Here is a 24,987-nt window from a genome sequence, read left to right on the forward strand (position 1 = left end):
AATATTATAAGTTCTACTGTAGATTTCTCTTTCCATCTCTGCCTTTTCTTTCCCATAGCATCCCTTTTCCACTGTGAAATGCTCCCTCTACAGCTGGACTCAAAATCTACTTCATGGAGGAGAAAAGAGCAGATGAATCACCCTGGGGAGATGGTTCTGGAGTGTTCCCCCGTGCCCCAGCCTGGAGCTCACTCCTGTGGTCCTCACACTCCTCCCATGTGCCATCTGTGCCCTTTTTCTTTGCACTCCACTCCTCAGCCCAGTGAAATTCCTGACTGGAGACCAGCCTCAAGCCTCTTGTGGGCATCCCCCCGGCTCGGAGATTCACCAAAAACCAGAGAAATGACATTTGAACCCTCCCGGCGCTGGGTGCGGAGCGGCACCTGCCGTGCTGTTGCACCGGGAGCTTGTGCAGCGAAAGCTCAGCCAAGCGAGGAAGGGTTTTATTTCTGAAGTATTTTTTTTACAGAGTTTTTACTTCCCAAGAGCCGTCCAGATTTGCTGGGAAGGAGGGACATCTCGTGGCCACATCAAGAACATTTCTCCTGCTTCCCCCCCCCCCCCCCCGGGTACCACCCCAGCATCACCCCTCTCTGCCCGGGGAGCCCCCCGGCCTCTCCCTTCTCCTCCAGGGGCTCGCTCACACCCTGACCCCTCAATAAAGACGTGGGAAGTCCTCGTATCCAGTTTTTTTTATTACTGACTTGAGGCAGAGAGGAGGCATCACCCGGCAGGAACGCTCCAGAGCTGGTGCGGCCCAAGGAGGTGCGGACAGGACACGCTGCCAGCCCTGCCCGCGGCACGGAGGGGGTGTAGCACCGCCCGCAGAGTGGGGCAGTGATCCTTCACCCCCACACCACCACCCTGGCCACGGCCCCCTCCTCCCGGAGCTGCAGCTGCGCGGCTGAGGGGCTTTTCTCTACCCAGGTGTGTCACGAAGGAGTTTTCTGTCCTTCGTGCCAGAGGTGATGCCTGCCGGGTGGGCACAGCCCTCCGAGGAGCCGCGCCACCTCTCAGCCACCTCTTCAGTCTTTGCGACAACCACAGAGCCGGCAGCATCCTCCTCCTCCTCCCTCATGCCTGTCCTCATTCCCCATCTCCACGCGCGGATGGGAGAGAGGAAAACGCCGGCACCGAGCCACCGCCGGTGGTGGCTGTCCTGCAGCGCTGTCCCCAGGAGCTGGCGGGGCCGCGGCTCACTGCTGCGGCTCGGGCTCGTACTGCTTCTCCGTGGAGGTGTAGAAATCCTCGAGCACCGACTGCAGGTACTCGAAGGTGGGGCGCTCCTCGGGGTTGCTGCGCCAGCACTTGAGGATGATGCTGTAGAGCTCCCCGGGACACGTCTCCGGGCAGGGCATGCGGTAGCCCCGCTCCAGGTTGCGAATCACCTCGGGGTTGGTCATTCCTGGGGGGAAACACAGCCCAGCAGGAGTTATTCAGCACCCAGGATGGGGAAGGTCAGTGCTCCCCGAAGCCCACACCCAGACAGGGCTGGAGGGGCTGCGGTGGTTCCTGAATTTGGGATTCGTCCTTTCCTCAGGGTTGTGCTTCCTCTCCATCCCTCTGTCCCCTCCCTGATTCGCCTCTCTAAGTCTGGCTTTGCACAGGTATAACTGAGGGAAGGAAAGCCAGCTTGAAGGAGCTCTTGTGACAAGAGGGACATTAAGGGGCTAGAAAGTGTCCAGGGAAGGGAATGGAGCTGGGGAAGGGGCTGGAGCACAAGGAGAGGTTGAGGGAGCTGGGAAAGGGGCTCAGCCTGGAGAAAAGGAGGCTCAGGGGGGACCCTGTGGCTCTGCACAACTCCCTGACAGGAGGGGGCAGCCTGGGGGGTTGTACTCTGCTCCCAGAGGACAAGAGGAAATGGACTCGGGTTGTACCAAGGGATATTTTGATGGGGTATTAAAAACAATTTCTTCATGGAGAAGGTTGTCCAGCCCTGGCACAGCTGCCCAGAGCAGTGGTGGAGTCCCCATCCCTGGAGGGATTTACCAGACATGTAAATGTGGCACCTGGGGACATGGCTCAGTGGTGGCCCTGGCAATGCTGGGTTAATTCAATTTAGAAGCCTTTTGCAACTTAAACAATTCTGTGATTCTAAGAGACAGCTGGGTGTGTCTGGGAACACCTCTGGGTGCTTGGAAGTGCCTGGACATTCATCCTGCATTCCCAGAGCCCTGTACCTGGACAAGGAATCATGTACCTGATAAAGGATCCTGTACCCTGATAGGGAATCCTGTACCTGGATAAGGCATCCAGTACTTGGATAAGGGATCCTATCCCTGGATAAATAATTCTGTACCTAGATAAGGGATCCTGATCCTAGAAAAGGGATCCTGTACCTGGATAAAGGATCCTGTACTTGGATAAATAATCCTGTACCCAGAAAAGGGATCCTGATCCTAGAAAAGGGATCCTGTACCTGGATAAAGGATCCTGTACTTGGATAAATAATCCTGTACCCAGAAAAGGGATCCTGTGCCTGGATAAAAAATCCTGGACCCAGAAAAGGGATCCTGTACCTGGATAAGGGATCCTGTATTTGGATAAATAATCCTGTACCCAGAAAAGGGATCCTGTACCTGGATAAACAATCCTGTACCCTGATAAAGGATCCTGTACCTGGATAAGGGATCCTGCCGAAGGTGATGATCTCTGTCAGGAGGATCCCGAATGACCACACGTCAGATTTGATGGTGAAAACCCCATAGTTAATGGCCTCTGGAGCTGTCCATTTGATGGGAAATTTGGCACCTGTCCCAAAGGAAACAAAGGGAAATAACTCCTGGAGTTAGAACACCTCCCTCACCTGTCACAGGCACAAGAATTCCCCCAAACTGATCCCTGGTTCCTTTGGACTCTTGATTATCATTCTGTGGTTCTTCCTAGGAGAGGGGCTCCAGCCCTTTAATTATCTGAAGGTCCTTCTCTGGATCTGCTCCATCCCAGAGCTGGATGGAATCTTCAAAACCAATTTGGCAGATTTATTATGGGACAATAACAGTAGGATTTTATTTTGTATTAAACTTCTTTGGCTTTTGCCAAGAAAAATTGGATCAGATGATCGTCTTTCCAACCCGGTACTCTGTGATTCTGTGAAATTACTTATTAGAAGAGGACTGTTTTAGCAAAAGTGCATAAATATAACAGCAAATATAAATTCCCCAGTCCTTAAAGCTGCATTGTTTAATTAAAACCAAAATAAACTCCATTTTATTTTGCCCACCAAGTTCTTGCTTAACCCACTGTGGACAACAATGACCATAAGGTTGCAATTTCAGTTTAGCTAAAAAAAAAACCAAAAAAAACAACAACCAACAGCAAAACCACCTTGATAAGTGGGAACTGATTACGTTACACTGCAGAGGAAACCACACTTTTATTTATACACATTCTCACAGGACTGGAAATCCAACTGCAGGGTGTGAAATAAGTGCCTCAGTTGTTGCACATCACACTCTGAGTGACAAGGCTGGGAAATGCAATATATGAAGTGAGAATTGTTCAAAGCAGATAGAGGGGAGGTGTTATTCCAGAGCAAAGCTAGCTGGAAAAATGCTGATGGGAGCTGCTTTCTGCTGGGAAAGCAGCTCCTTTGGTTATTAACAGAATTATACTGATTTCATCAAAGCTTCTCTTAAGGACAAAACTGCCCTAAAAATTTGCAGCAAAGTCAAAATTCCCCTTCATGACAGTTTCTGAATTGCATTTGGGATCTTTTACTACTCTGAAATAGTTTTGCATGTTGAAATGGGTATAATTTGTATCAAAAAGGATTTTGGGGTCAGGAAATTGAAAGAAATGTTTCTTATCTCATTAAAAAAACCCACAAAAATTATTAAATTTCCTTTCCTCAGAGTACATTTTAAGGGGAATTTTATCTCATCCCAACTCTAGAAGTGGACAGATTTCCAAAATTTGAAAATTTTCTGGTAAGTGCCACTTATTCCTGACTGAATTGTTTTATTTCAGTTGCTGTAGATGCTCTGTAGAGTCCCTTTGCAATTGGAATTATTTGATTTCATGCTTGACCTCAGAGTCAGAGCTCAGTACAGGGATGATCTCAGAAGTCTTTTCCAAACGAAATGATTCCGTGATTTATTGTTTTCCATGTGGTCCCTCTGCTGTGGAAGGGACTTGATGTGGTCAGGGCTTGGTTTGCCTGACACACCTGGAAGCTGCTGCTGGATCCAGATTTGTGGTTCCAGCTCTGTTATTTCCTTCCCTCTGGACTGAATCCCTGTGAAAACTTGGCCACAAGCAGCAGCCTTCATTAGCAGAGGTCGAATTTCTCCAGCAAACAACTGGGGAGTCATCAGGACTCCCCCAGACAGAACCAAAAGAGTTTTTTCCCCTTTCCCTCTGCAGTTTCCAGTCGGTTTTGTAGTCCCCAAGCTATGGATGTTTGGCTGTTTCTGTTTCTCTGGCCTGGGTGCTGACAGCAGCAGCCACGCAGGCTCTGCTGCCCTGTGCCTGATGCCAGCCTGGTATCCTGGCATTCCTGGGGGCAGGATGGTGGGAGATTAGGGCAGTGCTGGGAAGGACACCCACCTTCCTGTGCCAGGTACTCGTTCTCGATGAGCCTGGCCAGGCCGAAATCAGCGATTTTGCAGCAGAGCGTCTCTGAGACGAGGATGTTGGCGGCCCTCAGGTCCCGGTGGATGAAGTTCATGCGCTCGATGTAGGCCATGCCCTCTGCCACCTGGGAGGGGAGGAAGAACCCACCTTCATCATCACCTCCCCGTGGTATCTTGGCTGGTTTTCACCCACCTTTGCAAAGCACAGCGTTTTTACAGGGTTGCTGTTGTCTCTCCATGATCATGGATGTGCCTACGTCGCTCACGGATGGATGGATGGATGGATGGATGGATGGACAGGTGGATCAGCAGACAGGTAAATAAATAGATATCGCACTTATACAGCTGCAGATATTCAGCTTTACAATCCTGAGCAGCCAAGTGAAGCAGAACAGAAGCACCACTCTCTGTTTTGCTCAGAAGTCACAGCCCTGAGCTGTGTCTGCAGCGAGAGCTGAAACCATATCACTGGATTTCCAGTTTCTGCCACAAGTCTTTTCTCTCCAGTGGGGATTTTATTCATGAATATTCCAAGTTAGATATGTGAATTTAAAAAAGGAAAAAACCCTCAAAAATATCAAACTAGCAAATCTTAGAATTATAGAATGGTTGGAAGGGACCTTAGGACCTTAAAGATCCTCTCATTCCAACCTTCTGCCATGGGCAGGGACACCTTCCACCAACCCAGGTTGCTCCAAACCCCACCCAACCCTGGCCTGGGACACTTCCAAGGATCCAGGGGCAGCCACAGCTTCTCTGGGCAACCTGTGCAACCTGTGTCTCCCCACTCTCACAGGGAAGAATTTATTCCTAAAATTTAATTGAGGCACCTGGTGTGTGATGAGCCTCTATCAATGAGCAGCAATATTTCATTGATGGCTGCTGGGGTTTGAAAAGGGAGATTGCTAGAAAACAGAGATTGCCAGGCTGAATCTCAGATTTGGACTGGGCATTTATTGGGAAGGTGAGTGGATGTGTGCAGCCCCTGCCAGCAAGGGGTAGCCCTCATTAAAGCTTTTAAGTGCCTGTGGATGAGGGCAGAGCAATTTTCCACTCCATGCAGATTCACATGAGCCTCTGCACTCACATGTGGTTTCAAACAGGATACTCACACATACTTTCCAATGCTGCATTTCTAACCTGTGTCAACACCCCTCTAGTGCAAGGGCTGGTTTCTGCAGTGGAAAATGGAAGAATTGATGTAATTTCCTGTCCTGATGTTAATGAGATAGGACCTGGTGCTTGGCCCGTTCCAGCCCAGAGTGTTTTCAAGCATTTACCCTCACGACTGACCACAGGATTGAATGTATCAGCCCAGAGTGTTCTAATTTTAACTCACACGGATGTCATTGGATCAGAAATTGCACTCGAGAGGGTTGGGTGCCTGCTGAGCTGTGATGTCACCCCAACACCACAGATAAGCAGATTGCAAAATAGCTCAGTAGCCTGCCCTTTCCTCCTGCTGCTCCTCCCAGAGATACCCAGGGAACGTCTGAGTCCCTGCCCTGGGGAGGTGATGCTGGGGTGGGAGGAAGGATGAAAGTTGTTCTTCCAGTTGACACCAATGCCTCAGGGGTGGGTAAAATCCTTCCTACCCCATGCTGAGGGTGGGTTTTGCATGATTGGGGTGTGGGGGTTTGGTCTGTGTTCAGTTATCCTGGTTCTGATGTGCGGGTGCAGTTTGCCCAGAGCAGCTGTGGCTGCCCCACCACCCCTGGCAGTGTCCAAGGCCAGGCTGGATGGGGCTTGGAGCAAGCTGGGATAGAGTAAGGTTTGGAATGAGATGATTTTTCTGGTCCTTACAGACCAACCCATTCCATGATTCCATAACTCTGTAACATTAACCAAAATCTTTGCTCTGAGTCACCCAGAGATTGTTCTGGTCCTGCACAGAAATGCATCTTGCCAATTTCTGGGGAATGCTCCCACTAACCCCAGGGGCTCTGTAATATGGATTAATTGGAATAAGGAATTAATTAATTAATTAAAGGATTTATTTCATTTCTTATCCTCTGGAATTTAACACAAACCACAGGCTGTAATTTTCAAGAGAGGGAATGAAACAATGAAAAATGGAGGGAGGGAAGTGGAGATTTCAGGAGAGGAAGGAAGGAGGGAAGTAATTAAGTCAAATACCCTAAACTGGGAGGGTGCATTTGTCTCTGTAACATCTCACAAGCAACAATGATGAAGCTGCAGATATGGAAAATTTATCAGTAGTGAAGAGGGAAGGAACAGAAAGAGGTTCCTCTGCACCCCTATGGAAAGTTCGAAGTAAAAATGACAGAAGGTGGCACTGCCCTAAAGCATTTGAATATTTTCATTCTGGTTAAAGCAAGAATTAAAGTATTTCACTATAATAAACCATCCCCTCAAATATTAAGATTTTCCAGTTGTCAATTTATTAAAAAGCAACTCTATATCAGGGCTGGAACTAGCAAAAATTGCACATTGTTTCCTCAAATCCAGTTTGACAGGAGAAGCTGAGTGATTTTATGGATAAATCCCATGTTCAGCCTGATGCTTCAGGGTTTGTTTGTTTTGGTTTGGTTTGGTTTGGTTTGGTTTGGTTTGGTTTTTCTGCCAATATTTCCTAATTAACCTGACTCTGCTCTGGATGAGCCAAATTCTGTCAACAGCTGTCTGGGACCAAAGTGCAATGATTTAGCCATTCTCATTCTTCATGTGGTTTCCCTAATTTTGCCCTATTTGTGTTTAAAGGCACTTATGGACTAAAATTTTAAGCTGCAGCCGCAGCTATGAGGATTTGCAGCCTGGGGAGGTTTAAAAGATAAAAGTTTGTTTTCCTAAAGAGCAATATTCCAAGATTTGAGGATCAGAATATCCTTTATGCCTCATCCTCAGAAGGGCAGAACTGCTGGTCCTGCATTGGAAGTCTCTTTGTTGAAATTTTTCTCCTTTTTTGGGTAAAAAAAAAAACAAACCTTTTTTTTTTTTCCCTGCTCAGCAAGGAAGAAAAGTAAAGTAAATAAAATCAGACAAAAACAAATCCAACCACCCCTGAAAACCCCTAAACTCCAGATCTATAACCCTGCACTAAGCTATCAGAGGGTTGCCCTAAGGACAGAACTGATATGCACATGGATACGAGAAGGATGAGGAGAATCCCTAAGAGAACACACCAGGAGGAGCTGTTTTTCTCCAGAAAATCTGTGCTCTGACTGACTTCAGACTTGCAGGAATTTCACTGAGTTGTAACAAATCTTGGATCCTTTTCCCACCCACTGTTCACTGACCTGAGCAGAGATATCAATGAGTTTGGGGAGATTCAGCTGGCTTCCTTCTTCTGTCTTCAGGAAATCCAGCAAACACCCTGCAGGAGAGGAGAGACTGCTGTCACTCTTCTGAATAATTTATAAATTTATTTTCCCTGGTGTTTCTCTGAATATATGCAACAAATCTGCCTCCATCCTAAGGGGAATCAGAGGAGCCAGAATGGATGTCCACTGGAGTATCTTTCATTAGGAAAACTCCCAAACAGCCCAAAATTTCCCTCTGTTTTGCACAGATCTGTTGCAAACTGCTGGGCATTCATGGTTTGAACTGTTGTAAACAAGAGGGGCAAAAGCAAGGGCAATCTCACCAAGAAGGGATAAAAAACCTGAAACAAACTTCCAGTGAGAACAGTGGGGAGGAAAAATTTAAATACTCTTCAAATGGAGCATCACCATGGTTTTTTCATCACCCAGAAAGTCTCTTTCTGTATTAGAACCAAACTTTTGGGTCACTTGCTTGCAGATTTGGTACAACCCCTCCTGCCCACCCTCATTCTGCACGGGAGCACTGGCCAGGTCACCAAAGTGGCTCTGCAGAAGCCCAGCACAGAGCTCCAGGAGGGTTTTTACCATTGGCCATGTACTCTGTCACAATGTAGATGGGCTGCTTGGTGACCACGGCGTACAGCCGGACCAGTTTGTTGTGCTGCAGCTTCTTCATCAGGTTTGCCTCTGCCAGGAAGGCATCAGGATCCATGCTGCCCTCCTTCATGGTCTTCACAGCCACCTTGATGTTGTTTTTGTAGTAGCCTGCAGGGAGATCATGGTGTTTTGAGGAATTTTGGGCCCTCTGCAGGCTCTGTGGTGTTGTGTAATAAGGAGAGCTCATGGAGCAGAAAACCACAGGAAGAGCTTGGATCCCTCATAAAGGAACACGGGGTAAATCCCAGTGTCAGCAGGTGTGAGAGGAGAAGGGACACTCATGGCACAGCTGTCAACCCATGAGGCTGCATCAGGGATGGTCCGTTGGACCCCTCATAAAGGAACACAGGGTAAATCCCAGTGCCAGCAGGTTGAGAGGAGAAGGGACACTCATGGCACAGCTGTCAACCCATGAGGCTGCATCAGGGATGATCCCTGCACTGAGCCCATCCTCACACAGCTCTCCCAGACCCTTTCTGGGTGAATCCCCTGGGGCCTCCCACCAGCTGGGCTCTCAAATCATCCAAAGGCAGCCAAAAAGGCAGGACTGAGCAGTCAGCACATGAACTCAGCCTGGTCCTGTCCACAATCTCCATTTCCAAGGCAACCAGCAACCACAAAGAGGGCGGCAAAGGAAGATGAGCTGCCCCCACTTCCTCTCCTTCTGATTAGCAGTAGGCAGGAAGGCATCAGGGATGGAGATCTGGGCTAAAAAAGTGGAACAGGGATGCAGAAAAAGTGGGAAAATATCACCCAGGTACCCTGCTGGGTGTGGCTTAGGATCACTGTCATCACTACAGTTGTGCCCAGGACTCCCAGGAAGAATGAGTGCATATCCCAAGAGATGAGTAAATAGTGACTTCAACACCCATCCCCTGTGAAACCCTTCCTCAACCACTGCTCTCTGCAAACATCAGCTGTCCACTCCTTCCCAGGGATCCTGCAGCTACTTCTAAATATGTGTTTGTCCTTAAGGATCCCCATTCCCAGAAGTTTTTCCTTAGGGAAATAAGTTTTGCTTTGGGGAAATAAAAGGGGTTATCCATCTCCTCTCTTTATGTCTTTTTTATCCTGGAATGGAAGGAATTCCACTTACCCATCCACACTTCCCCAAACTGCCCACTGCCCAGCTTCTTCACAAGCTTCAGGGCCTCCCGAGGGATCTCCCACTCATCCTGGGCCCAGGGTCTCTGGGGAACCAGGGATGTGCAGGGAGCTGTGAGGCGCTGGCACAGCCCATCCCCTTTCTCTGGAGGAGGACAAAGCACAGGACAGTTCAGGGGGATGGCAGAGAAAACCTCCTCCTCCATCCACACATGGAAAAATCAAGCCATGGAAACCTCAACAACCACACAGGGCAGTGGTGGAACCCACAGCCCTGGAGGGATTTAAAGACTGTGTGGATGTGGCACTTGGGGACATGGGTTAGTGGTGGCCTTAGCAGTTCAGGGGGAACAGTTGGATTCAGTGGTCTTACAAGGCTTTTCCAATGTTTATAATTCTATGGTTTCATGAAAAGTTTCAGCCACAGGGATCAAGGCACCCAGAATGGTCCAAATCAAAGGGGAAAGCTCAAAGGGAGCCATAGAGGAGCAAATTATCCTGCCCAGTTATTCCAAACCCTGCTTCCCATACATCCCTCCTGACAACATTCACGTCTTTCCTTTCTCCATGGGGACACTCCCTGACTTTAGGGCTGGGGGCAGAGCTCACCCTTGCCATTCCCTAACATGGAAAACCAGGACATGGCTTCTGGTTGTAGGATCACACCTGCCCCACGAGAGTGGGTGGAGCAGCTGTGGTGTCTCCCAAACCTGTCCTCCCTTTGTCCCCACTCTCTTCCAGGACACAACTCCATGAGGGAAGGCAGACAACTCACGGCTGTAATGATGGATGAGCTCTGGCAGGCTGGAGAAAGTCATCCTGGGGGAGATGTAGTACCCCCCTCCATCCAGGGAGCGGATCCTGTAGTGTTTGATGATGTCCCCGTGGGCAGAGTTGTTGTCTCTCACGGACAGGGAATAGGCATCTGGAGAAGGAGCAGAAGGAGCTGTGAGGAAAAACTGCACCCCAGCCAGGGACCAGCTTCCTCCTCTTTCCATGGCTGCCAACAACTCCAAACCAGCCCTGGCTGATGCCTTTTCAGAGCAAACCCCCCCAGAATTTACAGCTTCCCTCTCTCCAAGGCAAGGGGACAGGATAAAAGTTCATAAAAGCTTAACTGATCCAGTCCAGGCTTCCTGGAGTAACACCTGCCTGTGCTGTGGCCAACAGCCCCGTGGAAGCACTGTGGGGACCAGCAGCACCACTCCAGGCACAGCAGCCAGATGTTCCCTAGGTCAGGATGGTCTTTCCACAGCTCCATATCTGAGCTCTGCCAACCTCAGCATCAAGAAATCAGAATGGTTTGGGTTCCCTAGGTCAGGATGGTGTTTCCACAGCTCCATATTCCCATCTGAGCTCTGCCAACCTCAGCATCAAGAAATCAGAATGGTTTGGGTTGCAAAGGACCTTAAATTTCTTCCAGCTCCACCTCCTGCCACAGGCAGGGATGCCTTCCACCATCCCAGGTTGCTCCAAGCCCTGTCCAGCCTGGCCTTGGACACTTCCAGGGATCCAGGGGCAGCCACAGCTTCTCTGGAAATCTATGCCAGGGTTTCACCCTCACAGCCAAGAATTTATTCCTAACATCCAATCTAAACCTCCCCTCTTTCAATTTAATGCCACTTAAAACCATTTTCCTCTGGATTAAACATTATTAAACCTTGTGCCAAGAGCAGTGGTTCAGCTGTGGGGGCACAAAAGGTGAGTTCAGGAGAATTGTCTTGTTCAGCCACAAACTTGTGACCATGGCTAAACCAGATCTAGAGATTCCCATCTGGAATCTTGTCCCTTTTGGGCTTCAAGGGAGCTGCTCGGCCATCCACCTCCCCAGCCTGCTATTCCCTCCATGAGAATCTAAACCAAGGCTGGTTTTCAGTGCACAAAAGCATCACTAGATGTTGCTGCAGAGCAGAACTTCCAGCCTGTGTCAGCATGGTTCAATGCAGTTGAGCAGAGGGGTTTTTCTCCCCTTTGTCTGGATTGTATTTCTGGAGTGAGTTGTTAAATGCCTGCTGGGCTGTTCTAAGTCTAATATGTCACCTGGGCCGATAAACTGCCCATTTTTAATTTTTTTTTTTTTTTTAATGAAAAGGCAAGGCTATACATGTTTAAAAATGTGTATCTGCTCATGCAGGATCATAAAAAGAAGGAGGGCCATCCACAGCAACTCTGAAATCCTAAACCTGCATGTGAGGGGAAAGTTTATTAACATAAAATCCTCACTGGCTGGTGTTTCTCCATCCCAGCACCAGCAGTTTTCCCTACACTGTGCCTGAAACCCATTTGCATTTATAAAAAGCAGCAAAAATCTCCCCACCTCTGAGGATATTTGCTCTGTTGGAGTGATCATAAATCTTTACAAGCAGAGTTTGGAAGAGTCTAAAGTTTTCCCAAGTGCCAGCAATCATTTTGAGAGGACTCCCTTCCTGCAGAAACCAGATCTGGTGGTGTAAAATACATGGAAAAACCTGGTGGTATAAATGCAGAGCCAGGGAACCTCAATTTGATGTGGTGGTCTCCTCAGCAGAGGAAACTCTTCTCGTTCTCTTTCCTTCACTATGAATGTCAGGCAGAAGACAAATTAAGAAGCCCTTTTGATTTTATCAGTCCTGCAGCTGAACAACTGAGAAACAGCCCTGAAACACCTTCAGTGGGCAAAGAAATGGCTCTGCTGGCTCCTCTGTGGTATCCACGTGGCCCTAATTCCAAAATAATGATAATAAACATCAAGGCCAAAGACTGGACTTGATAATCTTAAGTGGTGTTTTCAACCTAAATGATTCTGTGATTCTGTGAAGAAGAATATGACATTGATGACAACACACCTATTATGATGATTATTATTATTATTATTATTACTACTACTACTGCTACTATTATTGCTATTATTACTATCATCTATTATTAACCTCCATTATTGCTGTTGAGGGTGATGATGTTTTAATTTCAAAGAGACTGAAATACTGCCCAGGCCAGGCTGCAGCCCAAGAGAGTTTGGCTTACGTGGCACAAGACCAGGAGGGTGCTTGGCATGCCTGGGACATGGCTTAGGGTTTGTGTGGGATTTTTACAGGGTGAGGACTGCTCAAGGAAGGAGCCAAACGTGGTGTGAAGGCAGCTGCACTGAGGCCAAATGATCCTGCAGAAGGAAATCCAGGAATTGATGACAAAATACATCTGCAAGGGCATGTCTGGGGGCTGAGAGTCATCAGGGAAGAGGAGACCTGCACTGTTTGCCAGGGGTTGCACCCAAAAAATCTCCCACAGGATCTCCTCTCCAGGCCCCACCAACCCTTTAAACTTTCAGACAGAGAAAGGGCCAATTTCTCAGCTGCCAGAGTTAATTCTTACCCTGTCATTAAGCTAATGACTGCATCTCAGCCGCAGACACAGTTTAATTTGCTGCAGGGAGCGTGGTGGAGCTTCCCTGTCCTTGTCCAAGGCCAGATACTGTTCCCTTGGGAGCTGCTGTGCAGAGGCAAGGCACTGAAGGGAAAGATTCAATTCTTCCTTCACAGAATCACAGAATGGTTTGGGTTGGAAGGGTCCTTAAAACTCATCTTGTTCCACCTCCTGCCATGGACAGAGACACCTTCCACTAAACCAGGTTGTCCAAGCCCCATCCAACCTGGTCCCTGCTCCCAGTGACAGCAGAAAATGAAAATCATTGACTCCTAAGTCCCTCTGATGATATCCAGGATTGACAAAGGAGTTCTCGCTCCTCAGCCTCAAAGGACATTCACCTGTTCTGCATCCTGGCACAGACCTGGGCTGGTAAAGAGACCAGAGTACAAAATTTCTTCATCAAAAAGTTAACCAGCCCTGGCACAGCTGCCCAGGGCAGTGATGGAGCCCCCATCCCTGGAAGGGTTTAAAAGCCATGCAGATGTGGCACCTGGGGACATGTGTTTAGTCCATTTCCTGCTCCTATAACTCTCAGCAGCTCCTTAAATCCTTCCCAACGGGAAGGGCAGGAGCTGAGCTGGATGCAGAGGCTGAGCTCAGTGAGGTCCCTCCTGCTGGGAGCAGAGATGCAGGAATGCTGCTGGGAGCCAGGAGCCCGTGGCTCAGCACAGCTGGGGGAATGTGTTCCTACAGCTTTTGGAATGATTGTTACTTCAGAGGGACTTTGTTTATTTGCAGCAGCTTCGGCAAGGACAGTGCTCTGACGATGATTTCTCTGCTTCCCACACTGTCCCCATCTTCCCAGGTTGCTGAATGTGCCTTTTGGGGATTTTCTGAAGATTTGCAGAGTTTTTGCATCTCAAACCATGAGGAAAACGAGACTCTGCTTAGGATGGGCTGGGAATAGGTGCTGCTCCTAGTCAGGGTGCAGAACCCATCCTGCTGTGCCTGCGACACCCCAGTATGAGGCCACCACCTCCCAATTTAAGTCACTAATGGGATTGAGCTCAGCCCAGTGCTTGTCCCTGATGGCCAAATTTTGCTGGTGATGTGCCAAGTGAATGAAAACACACATCATAGGGACAGAAAAACAGGAAAAAACAGTGGGGCTCTAAGGGCAGGGTTAATTCCACGGCACATCTCTTGGTGGGCCACAGGGTGCTTTACATAAGGGAATTCAGCTTCATGGAACATTTGAAGATGCCTGGCTTTGTCTTTTACCTTTCTCCTTAGGGAGGATGGAGCTGTGGCTAAGATGGATCAAATGTGGTCATTCAGGCAGCCCAAAGCACAGGGTGCTCAGGTAGCAGCTGGGCACACAGGATGATCCAGAGGATGAGGTGTTCAAATGAATAACACCCATATTTTATGCTAAATATCAGAAAAGACACAGGGCAGACACACATCTGAGCATTTGGGACTCACATGGGGCTTCCATGGAGTTGAACCCACATCTGCTAATGCAGAACATCCCACACTTCATTCTTCTTGACAGCAGAGACAGGGAATTGACAGGAAAATCTGGTGATTTCTCCTTGGATTTTGGGACTTTGCCACCTCTGCTCAAGCCCTGTGTGACCAAGACCCACCCACACTCCAGATACTTGCAGAAGTCAGGGACAATTGTCCTGAACAAGTGGAGGGAAAGGTCTGATCCCATGCACTTAGAGATGCCACAAACACCAGGATCGTATGTGGACAGAGCTTCAGACACAGCACCCCAGTGTTTCCTTTGTGGTGTTCCCTGCCCTTCCTGGGTGCAATGAACACACCAGCTCCCCAGGTATCCCAGCAAACAAAGAGAGAATGGGAATGGGATAAACAGAAGAAAAGCACGTGGTTCTAAGTCTAAGCACCACAAAAGCAGCAGGGAAACTGAGATACAGCAGAAAAGGTGACTTATAAAGTTAAATGCTTAGAAACAAATATCTGAAATATTTCCTGAGCTGAATGTTCCCTAAAAATTCTGGAAGCTGCAAACGCTTATGGATAGCAGCCCTCCTGCTCAGCATCAGCTCAGCAGGGATGTGTGGAGGTGAGTCCAGGGATGGGGCAGAGAGGGAAATTCAAAGTAGGATGTTACAGTCTGACACAGCCCCACTGCCTGGTGGCTGAGACATGTACAGGAGGATGACATTCCAGCTGCTGCCTCCAGACCCTGGCACTATTTAATTTTCTGGCAGTGGTGGAAGGAACACCTCCATGGTGGAAGGAACAGATGCTGCCTTGGAAACCTCCCTTGTGAATAGGAGGAAAAAAGAGACGAGAAAGGAAGAAGGAGAGGCTACAGGAGGCAAAAGCCATTTGTAGGATGGAGGAACCAGACTATTCCCTCTCTTGCTGTTAGGCCTGGGCCTTTGGAAGTATTTGGGAAAGAAAATAAAAGGAAATGAAGGTTCCATATGGTTTCAGATGGATGCTCCAACTCTCTACTGCTCAAGTCACAGTTGGACACCATGATCTTAGAGGTTTTCCAACCTAAACAATTCCTTGATTCTATTGGGAAGACAAAAATCACCTCTTCCCAAGTCTTAAGAAAAGACTTCTGCATCCACTTGAAAGGAAAGGAACCAAATGACAGCAAGACTGAAGCACTTCCTGACCTCATCCCTGGATCTGGTTCAGAGCAGAACCACGGGACCATCACGAGCATCATTTCCTCCGTGCTGTAAACACACATGATGGCCCAGAGGAAGCAAGGAGAAAAAAATAGGAAAGAAACAATAAGGAATTCCCATGGGAAAACCTAAACTAACTTCCAGACTCTATGAATTAATAGCATGGAACAAAGAAATTGAAATTACATGGTTTTATCTTATGGTTAGTAACTATATCCACTGCCCAAGAGGAGTGGGAGCAATTCTCTGGCTTTCCATTCTCACTGGATCATTTTTTTCAAAAGTCAGACATGTTCATATGGAAGGAAAATGGATGAAATCCATCTATCCTGCTATAGTCAGTCTCCTTCCAAAAGTTCTGGTTTGTATGAGTTTCCCTATCAGACTATCAAGAAAAACATGTTTTCCCTGGGAAAATGACTTTTTTCAAAACTGTGCAAGTTTCTGTTACTAACAGGAGAAATATTCCTTCTAGAGTGCGTAGAAATATCTTAAAAAAAAAAAAAAAAGAAAAAAAGAAAAAAAAAAAAGAAAAAAAGAGAGAGACATTTCTTTGGGAAGAAAAGGAAAAGAAAACTCCTAAACTATTTTGGAAAATCTGCTTATTTGTGTTCCTGTGTCTTTGCCATGAACTCTGGTGGAAGAGACGCGCTTACCACAGCCAGAACTGCACAAATGAGTAGATCATGAGCAAATCTTTGCCCTCCAAACCCTCAGCTCACTCCTAGAGCCCTGCTAAAGGTTTTCCAAGCCTGGGCAACAACGAGGAATTACCTTTGCTCCACGGATCTCACCTTTGGTGGTTTCACTCTCCCGGACGAGGAAAGAGCCAACTTTGTTCCCAGAAGACAACAGCAGCCGTTCAGCATCTTTTCTGCTCAGAGTTCTAAAATACCACCTGGAAGACAGAAAAGGGGCTTGAAAAGGAAAAACTCTTAAAAAATGGAATTCTTTCCATTTAGTTCTTTTTTTTTTCATTAATCATTACACTGTGAAACTGAGAGTTGTTTTTATCAACAAGTAGTTTTTTATCTCCTGGAAAGTGGCAGTAATAGACTGTTTTGGGTAGATTAATGCCAGATTTGGGTCACTTTGGGCTTGTTTCACAGCCTGGAAATTCAGACAGTGTGGGGAGTAGATGGGATGTGCAGTATCCCATGCAAAGTTCAGGCTTTGGATACAAAGAGCTTTTATGTCTCAGCCATATTTCTCTGCCCTACTAAATATTTGCTCAACTCAGTGATGGTTGAGTCCCTCCAAGAAGAGATTGCAGGCAGGACTGGTCATTTAGAGCTGAATGCCATAGAGGAGGATAACTCATGGAAAAAAAAAATCTCCCTCTGTTTATATTACAGGCAAAATAAACTCTTTTGACTGCAGTCTTTCATTTGATCTGCTTTGCAGGGAGGCTGCATCTGGGCTCGTGTAAAAACCAGCACCGTGGGTCTGGGCACTGGCGCTCAGTTTTCTGTCTTGTTCAGTTCTTGGTGTGGTCCCTGGCAGATCCAAGATCTGGATCAGTGCACCCCATCCAGAGATTCCCAGTTTGCATATGGATACTTTCTTGGAAGGTGAAGAGGTTTAAATCCATTTGTGTGGGTGGACTGACCCAGTGGGACCAGAGGATGGTCCCTGGCACTGTCACCATAACCTTTCTGTTGTTGCCCCCAAATCCTTGTTTTCCACAGTGGGTGCAATCAATGGAACAAGAACCTTTGCCCACTTTCCCGAAAACAACATCATCCTCCCTTTCCATACCAATACAATGCTTAAAAACTTGTCCTGAGCTTTTGGGCAGCATTGTTTGGGATGAGGAAAGACCTCCTGCCATCCAGCCTGGCAGTGACATCTTCCGGCCATCAATAAAGCTCCTCCTGGAGCTCGTTGAGATCCAGGGCACAGCATCCGTGTTGGCCTCTCAAAAGCTTTCCCACTTACTTTTCCTCTTCCAAACTGTCCACTTGTGCCACGAAGTTGCTGGGGATGTATCCTTTCCTCCCAGTGCTGAGGGACTTTGCCAGCCACCAGTCCCCCTCTCTGCAAAGGGAGCAGAGGAGAAGGTGTGAGTGCCCAGAGGAGGTTTTGTCACAAGCTGAGGCTGTGGGGATGTGGACTGTGGGGTTTGAGCACTGCAGAGGGACTAGGACTCTGTAATCCACTCTGCAGTTCCCTCTGGGTTCCCAAGGACGCAGGCTGGTGGTTGTTGGTGTTTCAGGGATTTGTGGAGGTGAAAATCTCTTTCCATGAATGTGGAGCAACCACAGACCCAAACCTCTGCTACACACCTTGAGTAAGAGGAGGGGCATCAGGGTCACGGGGTTTATTTTGTCTTTTCAGCAGGGCATTGGGGTCCTTTCTTCTCCTTCCTTTGTGTTCCAGACACCCCACCTTGCTGTCCCACTGCTGACTGAATCACCAGCCATGACCCAAAGCCATCCCCATGCAGGGGGTTCTCCATCCCCTTGTCCCACAGGTCCCAGCCCATGGCATCTGGGTGAGAAACGTCACCTCTGGAGGCCACCTCAGACCTCCAGCAGTCAAGGATGGAGCAGACCTCCAAGGTCTGGGGCCCCCAAGCTCACCTCTGCCCTGTTATGGACTGGGCCTCTCCTGTGGTGATTTTGAGAAGTTGAAATGAAACCTCACAAGAGTCTGGCTCAGTTCTGTCCTTTCCTCTGACTACACCCAACCCACATCCTTTGCAGAAGCAGAATCAGCACAAACAGAGGACAGGAGCTGTTTTTTCTTGTTGCCTTTTTTTTTGTTGTTGTTGTTATTTATGTTACTTCTGCACCCACAGGCACTGACAGCAAAGAGGGTCCCAGTAGCACCCAGGCAAGGACAGTCCTCAGCCCCAGAGTATCTGTGACCCACAGAAATGTCACCCCCAGAGAGAAGAGGGTATCCACAGCCAGGCTCTGGAGCAAAGCCAAGGCACAGGCTGAGCTCTGGTCAGCTGCAAAGTGGTGGTTGACCCCAAGGTCCCCCCTTTCCCAGCCTCCCCCTGCTCATTTTTGAACTTGCTTCTGGGTCACTTACTTGGAGAGGACCTGGAGTTTCTCCCCTTTGACCAGCTCCAGGTCACGGTCACTTGAGGCAGGAAAATCGTACAGTGCAACCACAAACAAGTGATCTGAAAGAAGAATTAACTCCTTTGAATCCAGACTGTTCCTTGGGTGGTTTGATGCACACCTGGGTGTATGGTGGGGCGTTTCAGCCCCTAAACATGGGGCTCTCTCATCCTCCCACCCCCAAATCCAACCTTTCCACCAACCCAGCTTTCCTGCTTACCACAACCTCTGCTCAGGGATTAACACTCATTCAACAAAGCATTTCCTGTGTATGTATTTTTAAAACACTGCAGAACCACCTCCCCCATCCACAAAACCCAGAGTGTCAATAAGAAAAAGGGGTTTGTGTGGAATTAGAAGGGTCATAAATAACCTGTCAGAGTTCAGCCTGAGTGTTACACAGTGGTAAATGAAAACTGCTACATTTCCCATGGTGGCAGTGGAATTTGACTCAAAATGAGTGGGGTTTTTTGATTGAAAAAAGCATAAAGTCATTGCAGTTTCTGTTATTTGAGGCTGTTTCTAGGATTTAGCTCTCCTTGGGCTCATGGTCTGTGGCCTGTGCTTTGGGCTCATCTTGTCATCTCTCCCTCTTGAACACTTTTCCTTGCAGTGAATGAGTCACAGAATGGTTTGGGTTGGAAGGGCCCTTAAAGATCATCCATGGGCAGGGACACCTCCCATTATCCCAGGTTGCTCCAGGCCATCTGTCCTGGCCTTGAACACTTCCAGGGATGCTCTGGGTATCCTGTACCAGGACCTTCCCAGCCTCACAGAGAAGAATTCCTTCCTCACATCTAACCCAAACCTGAGCTGTGCCAGTCTAAAACTGCTGCCCCTTGTCCTGTCACTGCCTCCCCATACAAAAAGTCCTTCTCGCTCCTTTTTATGCATCTGTCCACTTGCCACGATGCTCTGGCACAGCCCAGGGCTGATCCCTGGGGGCTGGAGCTGAACCTCTTGGTTTGCAAACCCCGGAGGTGCCGGGGCTGCTCTCGGGGAAGCGGTGCAACCTTTCCCCTGAGCTCTGCACGCTCGGGGTTGCTGAAGCGGAAAAGAGCAGCTATTTTGGGGCAAATCAAAATGTATAAAAAGAATCAGCACATGCGCAGGATCACAAAAAATCATACCAGAACACTGTGGTGAAAAAGAAAAAGAAAGAAGAAGGAGGGGGAGAAGGAGAAGGAGAAGGAGAAGGAGAAGGAGAAGGAGAAGGAATAGGAGAAGGAGAAAAACAAAATAAAAATAAAAATTAAAGAAAAATTTAAAGAAAAAGAAAAATTTAAAGAAAAAAAATTTAAAGAAATATTAAAAGAAAATGAAAAAGAAAAAGAAAAAGAGGAAAAAGAAAAAGAGAAAAAGAAAAAGAAAAAGAAAAAGGAAAAAAGAAAAAGAAAAAGAAAAAGAAAAAGAAAAAGAAAAAGAAAAAGAAAAAGAAAAAGAAAAAGAAGAAAAGAATGGGAGCTGTGCTGCAGGAAGGCTTCAGCTTGTGCTTAGCCTAATTAATGCACTGAGACCGATGGACAGCCTATTATTAGCATTTTTCAAAACAGCCTGTCAAGCCACTGTCTTTGCGTGACCTTTTCAAATAATGCCACCAGCAAGAGAGCCAGACTGGCCCTTTGTCACAGCAAGATAACCGTGTCTCTGGGGTGACTTGGGGTTTGTGTCTGTGCAAGGCTGGCTGCTGCTCCGATGGCAATTTGTTAGGGAGGAGAAAGGGTCAGCGTGGGAGGAAAGGCAGCTTTGGAAAGCAGAGCCCTGAGCAGCTCCCTTCAGGCTTTTGAGAAGGAAATCGGAGATCCATGAGAGGTTCCAGCAGAGCCTCTCTCCCAGGATGGGAAAAGGATGATCAGTCGCAAGGGGGAATGCTTTGAAGTCTGAAAATAGCTGGCACGGTTGGGGGCTTCCCCTTGAGGCAGCTCGAATTAGCAATGCACCCAAACTCTGTCTGCCTCCTCGAGAAAGTTGTTATCACACATCTGCTCAGACATGAAAGGGTTTGGGGCATGTGCCTCCTGCGAGGTGTCCACAACCAGCCTGCCATCCACACACACACACCCTCCTGGTCCTCTTGAAAGGGAAATAATGCAGTGATCACACTCATGTTCAGAAAAACAGGGGCAAGTGTGTGAATATCTTCAAGCCCAGAGTGGCTGTGTACTCCAGAAAATGAAAATGGAATTTTGATCTTGAAGTGACTGACAGAAGTGAAAATAAATGAAATTAAAAAGCGCGGATACAGCAAGGACAAAAAGGGTTTGTATGCTGAAAAAATACTTTATCACCTTTTATCCCACAACAGATGCTGAGAACGCTGGACACTGAAATGAGCCAGGAGAAAAGCCCTCTCTGCCCGAGTTAGCAGCAGTTGCCATCTCATGATGAAAGGGGCTCTTCCTGTCCCTGAGTCCATCACCCCTTGAGAAACACATGGATTACACTGCCTTGGATCAGTTTGATCCACTCAGGCCACGAGAGGCTTGTCAGGGATGTGAGGATCTCTCAGATAGAGCTGCCAGCCCCGGGACTTTGATTGGGAGCCAAACACATCCTGGCTCAGAGCTGCTGTCAGCAAAGTCTGACACCAGCAGGGTCTGCAGAGGCTGAGTGCCAGTTTGGTGGCTCAGTAGGAATGACTCAACCAGTCCTCCCACTGCTGGCTTGTCCTGAATGGAAAGTCTTTGCAACCACCTCATGGCCACAAAGAAGGGCTGAGGCTGTGCCAGGGTGTCCCAGAGGATCATCCATTGGTTTATGGCCATTTTAGGATGGTCATGGTGTGACAACTTGCAGGACATGTTGGCCAGCTGGGTGCACTGAGCTATGACTTACTGCTGCTGGAAATGGGGTCAGATTTCTGTTTCAGCCTGGCATGGGTTGGTTGGAATCACTGAATGGTAAACTTGGAAAAGATCTCTAAAGTCATCAAGTCCAACCATTTAATCCAGCACTGCCAAGGCAACCCCTAACCCATGTCCCCAAGTGCCACATTCCTGTGGCTTTTAAATCCCTCCAGGGATGGTGATTCCATTGCCTGGGCAACCTGATCTGAAGATTGGTAACACTTTTTGTGATTTTTTTTTCCTAATATCTAATTTAAGCCTCCCTGGTGCAACTTAAAAGCCATCTCTTCTCATCCTTTCACTTTTTACCAGGGAGAAGAGCCCAACCCCTGGCTACAATTTGTTTTCATGAGTTGTGCAGAGCCAGAAGGTTCCCCCTGAGCCTCCTTCTCTCCAGGCTGAGACCCTGCAGCTCCCTCAGCCTGTTCTCCTCAGACATGCTTCACATCAAAGCAAACATTTTTGATTAGAAGTTTTTTAATTTCTCACTGAAAACTCGGCCTTTTCAGTAGAAACAACCCTTCCTTCTCCCACTTCAGCTCAAATTCATGTTTCTGACAGCATTCCTTTCAAACTCAAAACCACATTCAAGTAACAACAATAAAAACAACCAAGAATTTCAGCATTGACTTTGACACACCACAGAAGACCTCAAGTTCCAGAGCATGCTAACCTTCCAGACCGTGCTGACCTTCCAGACCCTGGAACTCAGTCCTGTTCATATTTTGGTCAGCAAGAAGCAAGTGAAGAGGTGGAAAAGTCATGGTTCCTCACCAGAAGAAATGACCTTGCAGAGACTTCAACTCCTCGTGCTGTTACAGGTTATTAAAATGCCTGAGCACAAGCAGCCAAACCCACCAGCTCTTTCCATCAATGGGATTTAAATCCAGCTGTGAGCAGCTGGCAGGGCAAGGGCAGGGGTTATTCTACCTATTTTCTGTGTCTTATCCATCCAATGCAAGCAAACAGCAGCTCTCCCCTGGGACTCTTTGGTTTGGGGCCCACCATGGGCCAGGACTTTGCAGTGCTGAGGGCTTTGGGAGTTCAGAATTAAAATTTTGTCTCCACAGAGACTTAAAATCAGCCTTAAAAACATTGTGATTGCCCAGGGAATGGTGTTAAAATGAATGGGAGACTCCCACCATAGGAGAATCACCTGAAGTGAAAAAAGGATTGGTGATGCCACGTGCACCACATTGAATGAAGAGTGCTGCACCCCTTGCCTGCCTTTGTGTTACTTCCACGAGGACAAATAATGTCAGGAGGAGTTAGGCTTTTGTAAAAAATAAACAAATTAATGATTTCTGAGACAGAGGTGTGAAAGCTGGAAAGTGTGAGGCAATTTCAACAACTCCAGATCAGAAAAAAAAAAAAAAAACAAAAAAAAGAAATTCAAAACACAAAGAGAGAAAAAAAACCAAAAAAACAAAAAACCAAAAAATCCCACAAAAATGTAAAAAAAAAAAAAAAACAAAAAAAAAAAAACAGGAAAATAAAAGGTTGATTTTACGTTACATACCACACTTCCATAGCCAATAATTTTTCCTGATTGAATTTAAAGTGCTCCCACAGGATTTAATTCATCTCTCTGAATTTATTTTTTTTTTACATTATGTGATTGCCTGGATTTTGTGCTTTCTCTTTCAATTTACTTGAATTACTGTCACTTAGGAGAAGATCTCTGGTATCTCAAATATCTTGCTTGGTTCTTATCAGCCTGTTTTGCCACACAGGGCACAGTCAGATGTACCATCATTTCAGGAAACTCAGACACTGGCAGAGAAAAATAGGAAGTTTTCCAGACTGGTCATGTGAATATTCCTCCAGAACTGGAACTGAATCTAATGAACAAAATTAGTTTTGAGAGCTGAAAATGGCTAATATTGTACTTAATCCATTTTTTAACAACTTTCAACTTCTGCCTTTGGGCATGAAGGAGAAGTAAAATCCACCTCCTTGATCACAATTTCTGCTGTGACTCTGACCAGAGTGGAAAAAACCCTGTGATAAAAATCCTGTGATAAAAACCCTGTGATAAAAACTCTGTGATAAAAATTCTGCGACAAACTGTCAGTCCCTGCTCAGCTGGGGAGGTGGGAGAGCACGGCCACTTGGAAATGTGCCATGAAAACAAGAATGCAAAAGAAAACATAGTTTCTGGAAAAATGGCCTTTCCATGAAAACACACCCTAGATCACATGGTTGAAGATATTCACCTCCCACAAATTTGATCTCCATAACAAAAGCCAAATTTGAAGAATATTTTGATGTGGCAAGAGTTCCTGTGCTTGGCCCGTGGTAGGGACCCTCCATCACCATCCATAAGACCTAAGAAGACCTAACACTGCCATTCCACCCATTCCATTTATTCACCATCCCCCCTTTCTCTTTCCTCACACCATCTCCCCTAATCCTACCCTTTCATCCACGTGTAGAACTTTCATGTTTTGCTAACTGCCCTCTTCCAAGCTTCCTCTATTTCCCCCCCTCTTCTAATTATCTCTCTTTCTGTCCTTAATCTGCAGAACTTCAACAAAAATACACATGAGCTGCTGCTGGAGGCTGGGCAGAGGGAGCTGAGGGCTCCCTGCTAAAAGGCAATAATCTCCAAACACCATCTGTGACCCACAGATAATTGCAGAGGTGGATGAAGCCAACAGCCCGTCTCCAGGCAGGGGCTCTGCGTATCCTTATTTTATGCTCTTCCCTTTCTTCTCCTTCTCTTTGTAGCCTCTCTGTGCTCTCTGATGCCTGCTATTTCCTCTGAAATTTTCAGCTGGCTGGATAAAGCATCCATGACTTGTCACACTGCAGACAGGGCAGAGAAATCTCACACAGCTCCAGGCTCAGATCTCCCTTTGCTCCACCAGTCATGGAATCACAGGATTGGAAGCAACTCTGAAGATCTGCTTCCAAAGGAGAGGGAGTGCTTTTCCCTCTGGGTTTCTTTGATGAGCAGGGGAAAATTGGCAGCTGCAAGGACTTGGTGATGTAAACTGAGTTTTCTGAACCACTCTGATAAACTCCCTGCCTGGCACGGCTGCAAATACAGAAACCACACGCCTGTGATGTGATGGCCCGTCCTCAGACCCTGACATTTGGGGACCACCACCCTGCAAAACCCCACGGGGAGGCAAAGAAAACAGAACCTTACCTTGTGCAGAGGCTTGGTTTAGATGAGGGCTGTTGATAACTTGTCTCCCCTGTGACAGAAATAGAAAGGAAAAAGGAGATATTTATCACTTTGCTGTGTTTCAGGAAGAACTGATTTCAGCTTCACAGACGAGTGGGAGTCTGGTCCAGAGACCACTGCAGTCAGCCAGCAGCCCCTGTGCCTGGCTCCACAGCTGTGATGGCTTTAGCACATTTTGCCATGAGGTGTTCATAGCTGTCTTCACAGAAAGCTGGAATAAGCCTTGGCTTCCCTCTGA

The 24,987-nt window shown here is 47.4% G+C and overlaps 1 protein-coding gene across 1 annotated transcript in view; it reads right to left on the minus strand.

The window, feature by feature from the left end:
• Positions 1-1,196: 1,196 nt before the first annotated feature.
• Positions 1,197-24,987, minus strand: part of BLK (BLK proto-oncogene, Src family tyrosine kinase) — a 34,690-nt gene continuing 10,899 nt past the window's right edge. The window contains exons 3-13 of the mRNA XM_041426133.1: positions 24,711-24,759; positions 18,679-18,772; positions 17,578-17,676; positions 16,434-16,537; positions 10,392-10,541; positions 9,609-9,761; positions 8,441-8,620; positions 7,832-7,908; positions 4,549-4,699; positions 2,620-2,751; positions 1,197-1,405 (exon numbers count right to left, since the gene is read on the minus strand). Of these exons, the coding sequence (XP_041282067.1) occupies positions 1,197-1,405; positions 2,620-2,751; positions 4,549-4,699; positions 7,832-7,908; positions 8,441-8,620; positions 9,609-9,761; positions 10,392-10,541; positions 16,434-16,537; positions 17,578-17,676; positions 18,679-18,772; positions 24,711-24,759 (1,398 nt within the window). The remainder of the gene's footprint in view (positions 1,406-2,619; positions 2,752-4,548; positions 4,700-7,831; positions 7,909-8,440; positions 8,621-9,608; positions 9,762-10,391; positions 10,542-16,433; positions 16,538-17,577; positions 17,677-18,678; positions 18,773-24,710; positions 24,760-24,987) is intronic.

Source organism: Onychostruthus taczanowskii, unplaced genomic scaffold (assembly GCF_017590055.1).
Source record: "Onychostruthus taczanowskii isolate IOZ18803 unplaced genomic scaffold, ASM1759005v1 scaffold90, whole genome shotgun sequence".
Classification (NCBI taxonomy): domain Eukaryota; kingdom Metazoa; phylum Chordata; class Aves; order Passeriformes; family Passeridae; genus Onychostruthus; species Onychostruthus taczanowskii.